Raw genomic sequence first — 6,464 nt, 5'->3', positions numbered from 1 at the left:
AAACAAGTAGCCAATCCACTCTCGACATTAGGCAAAGTGGATTGGCTAATGTTTAGTAGGCCCCACCACAGTCAGAGTTAATAGATTTTGATCGGATTTGTTGTGTTCTGGTCTTTAGTCGATTTAAAACGGTGACTGCTCAGACACCAGTTTGTCACCATTCAACTTCACCTTTAAGTTTTTCTTCTCTTTGTACTAAAAGTCTGAGTTTGTTGTTTATTCCTTGGACTAGATGACAAAGGAGGTAAAACCTCTCTGGTTGGAGACACAATGTTGTGGGAAAACCTTCACTGACTCAGTGGGAATCCCCGACTTTTAATGTCCAGGAATTTGAAAGGTTTTGAACTTCTGGGCGCCATCATTCTGTTTCCACCCACCTTGTATTTGGTCCGCAGGTTGTCCCATTTTTTGGCTATCTGGTCGGCCGTCAGCTTCCCTTCCAGACCCAGACCCTTCAGGATGGTGCTGAGGAACGACAGAAACGACACCAGATTGTGGAGTTTAGGGCCTCGGCATGTGAGGGAGGATAGAAACAGGAAGCAGCATCAGATGGAGGCGACCAGGCAGCCAATGAGCAAATGTTCAACAGGAGGATTTAAAATAAGAACTCTGGATTCCGTGTTTTTTACTCATATGTAATCAGTTTATATCCATCATTACTCAAGGTTTCCAGTTTCATCGACGACCACAATCCTATGAATAAACTGTTGAAGAGTCTCAGCCATCCAGATCATAGTCATTTCAAAAAAAGGAAACGGCATTGCAGGCTAATAAACGAAGCCAAACGACTTCCCTCCCAAAGGGGTGGAGCCTGTTTCGTCTGTTTCATTTTGCATATTTTCAAAACAAAAACAAGGCTTTGTTGGGCTGCTGTATAAAACCTCGAACTCATCACTATTCCTGACATTTTGAATTGAGAAAGCTTCCTGGATGGGAAGCAAAACATCTTCAAACTTGGATAAAAAGTCCAGTGGATTGTTTTTTTTATTTCCTTTTTTTTGGAATGCCCATGAATAAACCTAAAATTCTGGATTGAATCTGATGTAATTTTACTGATTCGGTGCAACCGAAGGAACCTTCGGATAACACTTGTTTCTAGCAGGACTGGTCTCTGACGGACATATTTTTAACTCACACAAGAGCCTCTAAAAAAGTGAAACCAGTAAAAAAAATAATTAGCTATTCTTTTAATAAAAAGAAAGTGGTGCTAAGATAAAAACACCCACTTGCTTATTTAATTATTCTGTCTAAATCCAATGTTTTGAGATGATCTGATGTAAAATAACTAAATTGAGGCCATTTTGCTAATGCTAAGTCCTAAAGAGATAAAAACAGCCTTCAAGAAGGATTTTTTAGTAAAGACCAGTTATTTTGAATTGTTCATTTCAATTATCTTTATAAATATAAGATACTGAGGTAAATGTCAGTTTTCTTACTGAGCTCTCTGTACATCATTATACCTGGTTTGCAAATCCCTGCTTTACTGTAAAAATGTCCATAGCTGTATACTGTTTATTTATTCTCCTGTTGCCCGTTTTTTTTTTTTTTAAGGCCTTTTCCGTTCCGTTTTTTTTTTTTTGTTTTTTTCCTTTTTCTTTTTTTTTTTTTCCTTTTTTTTAGGTTTTCCTTTTTTTTTCTTTTCTATTCTATTGCATCTGCACCAAGGTAAATGTTATTTGCTGTTAGAAGGTCAAAAATGTGACGTGTTCTTATTTCCTCCAGATAAAATCTGCGTATTACAGTGTTATTACTGTGTGACTTTTATGTATACGTTTACTGTTGTGGCTGCTGTTGCAAATTTACTACATTTTTGCTTCCAATTAAAGACAAACACATTAAATTATTTTATATCATTATGTATAGATGCAGACATGCAGGAGTCAAGCCTTCATAATCCTGCTTCAGCATCAAAACCGACCGATGATCAACAAAAAAACAAAATGCTTTTTCCTAAATCACACATTGTTGTTAATATCGGCCCGGTTTCATTCATGAATCCAGAACAGATATACGTTTAAAATGGACCAACATCGGCACCGATGATAACACATCGCTGTCATCACTTTGTGTCGGACAATCTGGGTCACAGGAAGGGAAGACAGCAGGAAGTGAGAAGCAATGTTAATGGAGATGAAGGAGCTTCCTGGACTTCCAGGAAGCTTTACTTCCTGCTCCTCCGGGTTCAAAAAGAGCGACGGAGTATTAGGGCATCGTTAGAGATTTTTCTCTCTCTTCTATTTCGAGAATAAAGTCATAGAATTACGAGAATAAAGTCCCAACGAGAATATTCACAAAATTACGTGAATAAAGTCGTAAAATCACAAGAATAAAGTCGTAACATTACGAGAATAAAGTTGTAAGATTATGAGAATAAAGTTTTAAGATTACGAGAATAAAGTCGTAACATTTCGAGAATAAAGTTGTAAGATTACGAGAATAAAGTCGTAACATTACGAGAAAGAAGCCACAACGGGAATAGTCACAAAATTATAAGAACAATGTCTTAAAATTACGACAAACAAGTTGTATTTAATTAGAACTCCTTCAAGTAGCACTTTCTTCCCTAAAATGAGGAATGTGGAGCATCATGTGAAGTTATGCTTTGGCTCTGGTTTGACAAATGAGGAAATGTTTTAGCACCAGCATCTAATTGGGCAGCAGGTCAAAGTGAACTCAGGTTGCTGGTTGGTGGAGCTGGTCAGCCGTTATATGCTGGTCAGAGCTCCAAGCTTTATTTCTGAAACATGTTGTTGTATGATGACTTCAATCTCGTAATTTTACAACGTTACTCTCGTAATGTTAAAACTTTATTCTTGCAATGCTACGACTTTATTCTTGTAACATTACGACTTTATTCTTGTAACATTACGACTTTATTCTCGTTAAGTTACGACTTTATTCTTGCAATATTGCTTTTTTCTTGTAATGTTACAACTTTATTCTCAAGATAGAAAATAAAATAAATCTCTAGGCTGGCCCTAATACTCAAACATCAGATGTCTGTTTGCAGTTCTTCAGGTTAAAAACAGCAGAACCAGCTGATCTGGTTCAATAAAGTCCAGATGAGTCCAGGTCAGTCATTAATTCAGTGTCCATGAAACTCAGAACACTAAACCTGTCTGACCCGAACCAAAGACCAGAACCTTCCAAACCTTAAACTGGAACACAGAACCAAAGCCAGCTGAGATGTTTCCTCAGACTGGACCAAATGAAACTGGATCAGGTCAACTACTTCAACCCAAACACACCTCAGAACTCTGACCCAACCAGAACCAACCAGCCTGGGAGCTTCAGCCGGTCCAACATGGCCTAACCCTGAGGCAGCTTCTCACCTCCAGGCGATCTTAGCAGAGTTCCTCTTCCCAGTGAACAGAACCTCGTTTGAGGCCCGGAACTGGATCAGCCTCTTCACGTCCTCCTCCGTCACTGCAGGTTAGAGGTCACAGGGAAATCAGCGGTTCAGCAAAACTGGGTCACAGTTCAGCACGTACTCACTTTTGTAGGAGCCCTCCTGGAGGTTCGGCTGGAGGCTGGGCTCCAGGTTCGGTTGGAGGCTGGGCTCCATGGTGATCATGGGAAGGCAGGGACTCGTTCTGCTGTTCGGACTCGTTTTTAACAAGTTAGCTCATCCTGTAGTCCGGTTCGTTCAGCACCGGAGCGCTTCGTCCATCCAGCAGGCTGGGTTCGGTTCGGTTCGGCAGAACTTCGATTGATTAGACCGTAGGATTTGCTGCCCCGGCTAATACTACACAGCTAACAGAACCGAGCCTCCTGTCTAACTGCCAGTCCTCATATATTCAGCTAGAACAGTGTCTGATATTTCCAGAACCTACTGACACCGACACCGAATCGAACAGAACCATAAACAAACCCGATAGAGGAGCAGAAGCTAGCTAGCTGCTGCAGCTGCTGGAGGAGGAGCGCTCGATAACTCCACCCGAACACCCCTCTACTCACGTGACCCGAAAAGGCGGAGTCAATTTGTTTTTTATTATTATTATTTTTTTTTTATTGAAGAATCAAAATATTACAAGGCATATCAAAACAATTATACAAAATTGTAAATTATCTTAAGAAGCATACAGAGAACCTATATACAATTAGAAAAAAAAACTATCAGATTGTAGAACAAAGTAATTAAAAAGAAAAGAAGAAAAACAAAACACAAAAGGACTCTTGTATTTAAAGTAAATTCTCAATATATTGCATCATTGATTGGGCTCTAGGGTTTTTAGAATGGGTTAGTACTTCTTTTAATAAAAATATCTCACTTATAAAAATATTGAACGACTGGGTAATTTTTTGAAATCGACATTTATGTGTGAAAAATTTGGCCAAAAGAATTCAATTGTTTTTACCATCGTTTGATTCTCTATCCCCCGTTAAGGTGGAGTCAAAAATGCTCATATATGATGTGTTATGTTCCTAATAAATGTTAAAATGATGTAGTCATCTTAATAATAAAGATATTTTTACGGCTTTCTGTTAATTAGGAAATATCAAAAATTCTGCCCAAATTAGTATCAAATATAAATTCAAATACAGAGCTGAGAAAAGCATATTTTACCTTTATAAACCAAAAATAAATGTTTGCAATGATAAAGGCAAATGGTAATAATAGTGGTTTTAGCGGTTTCTTTTTCCTTCTTTTGCCTATGGAGCTGATGTTAATTTTTCCACTGTTAGATCAATAAACTTATCTTATTCTATGAAAAGGGAAAACTTATTTACCATTATTTTTCTAAAATACTTCTCAAATTTAGTTTCAAAATAAAAGAGAAATAATTGTTTTCATAGCTTTCAAAATAAAAGGTAATTTTAATATATAAGTATGTTTTTCCCACCTTTACGTGAATGTTATTTTGTAGCAGTGTTTGCATCTTGGAGCTGAAATGGCCGCTCATCCATGCTGTTGAGAACCAAGACTGCCTCTTTGTTTGGGTTTCCATCCTGATCCTGTCATGGTGGCTGAGTGAGGGGCTCATTGCACACTTTTGGAACCATCTAATATATTGAAACTAGACTCATTTTACGCCTCATCTACGAAAAATAAACGTTTTCACATCTTTGGGTCACACTAAAACTTAATAAAATAGCTGAACTGAAATTATTTGAGGGATTTTTTTTAACTCAGACTATTAAGTTAAAAAGAAAAATCCAATCAAATCTAATTAAGTTTGATTTGAAAATATATATTTTTTTTGTTTTCTGTTAAAAAGGCCACATGTATTAACAGTTCAATATACTTTTTGTTCTGTGAATTGTATTTGGGACTGTTAGGTTTTTTTAGTTATATGTCAATCTGACTTTCCAGAACTGAACCACTTAAGCTTACATGGAAATTTTACTCTTATGCTTAATTGTATCTCCTGATTTATGTTCATCAAGGTATTTTCATGCCACAGTTGATTAGAAAGATTATAACCCATTTCTGCATCATGGATTAATGCTGATTAAATCCAACAGTAATCAGCTTAGGATGTTTCAGCTCCAGCCACACCTACTGACAGCTAATCAACCAATGGAAGCGCATTGTCAAAATATGCTAAAGGCTTCCTAATTCAAAGGTGTTATAGACATGTATAGATATAGAATATTTAATTTATTTATTTATTTTTCAGGTAGTAAAATAAATTGGGTTGGTATCTTTTCTACTTTGTTAGGACCCAATTAAAAAATAAGGCAAGCTTTTTCAACCAGAATGTAACTTTTTCTTAAACGTTTGAGTTCACCTTCAGCTGTGACACTGAAAACCAAGCAGAGGGACAGACTGCATGCTCTGTTAGAAATCCTTGGACGCGTCCTTTTTTTATTTTTTATTTTTTATTCAACAATTGCACAGTTTACATGAATACACGAACATTCGTCTCCATTGAGAAAATATTACACTGTGCAGTATCCAACATTGCTGGTGTTTTATTGGACGCGTCCTTAGAAGGCCGGATTCGAAGGCCGATTAGGTCATAGCGCGGCGCCGAGGTCTGGTCGGATTCCAAGAGTCCTCCTTATGCAAACACTGACTACAAAATTCTTACCCTAATTTATGCCAACAGGCTAAAATCAAATTTGCATAAAATTATTAGTGAATCCCAATCTGGTTTATCCAGAAAAGATCCATTCACAATAATATTCGCTTAGTACTTGATCTCCTAGATTATAACCATTTGATAAAAGATGATGGCTTTATTTTGTTTCTCGACTTCTATAAAGCTTTTGATTCCATTGAACATCCGTTTATCTTTAACTGCTTAAAATTTTTAGGCTTTGGTCCATAATTTTCAACATATTAATGAATCTCTTTATAAGGACACAAAACAGCTCTGTCTCCTTACCAGGCGGTACCTCGCCTCGTTTTACTATAGAACGCGGAATAGTGAAACAAGTACTCCCCGTTTCTTTTTTTAATTGCTGTGGAAATGCTTTCAATTTTTATAAAACATTCTAATATTGCTCCTTTAGATGCT

General features: G+C 37.0%; 1 protein-coding gene across 1 annotated transcript in view; it reads right to left on the bottom strand.

Annotated features, from left to right (window-relative positions):
- LOC107103513 overlaps positions 1–3,931 on the bottom strand; it is a 12,959-nt gene extending 9,028 nt beyond the window's left edge. The window contains exons 1-3 of the mRNA XM_015403244.1: positions 3,496–3,931; positions 3,333–3,426; positions 378–465 (exon numbers count right to left, since the gene is read on the bottom strand). Of these exons, the coding sequence (XP_015258730.1) occupies positions 378–465; positions 3,333–3,426; positions 3,496–3,574 (261 nt within the window). The 5' untranslated portion in view covers positions 3,575–3,931. The remainder of the gene's footprint in view (positions 1–377; positions 466–3,332; positions 3,427–3,495) is intronic.
- Between the last annotated feature and the right edge of the window lie 2,533 nt (positions 3,932–6,464).

This window comes from Cyprinodon variegatus, unplaced genomic scaffold (genome assembly GCF_000732505.1).
Source record: "Cyprinodon variegatus isolate N-32 unplaced genomic scaffold, C_variegatus-1.0 Scaffold1470, whole genome shotgun sequence".
Lineage (NCBI taxonomy): Eukaryota > Metazoa > Chordata > Actinopteri > Cyprinodontiformes > Cyprinodontidae > Cyprinodon > Cyprinodon variegatus.
Note: the sequence above shows the minus strand (reverse complement) of the source record. Positions and strands in the feature narration are given on the sequence as shown.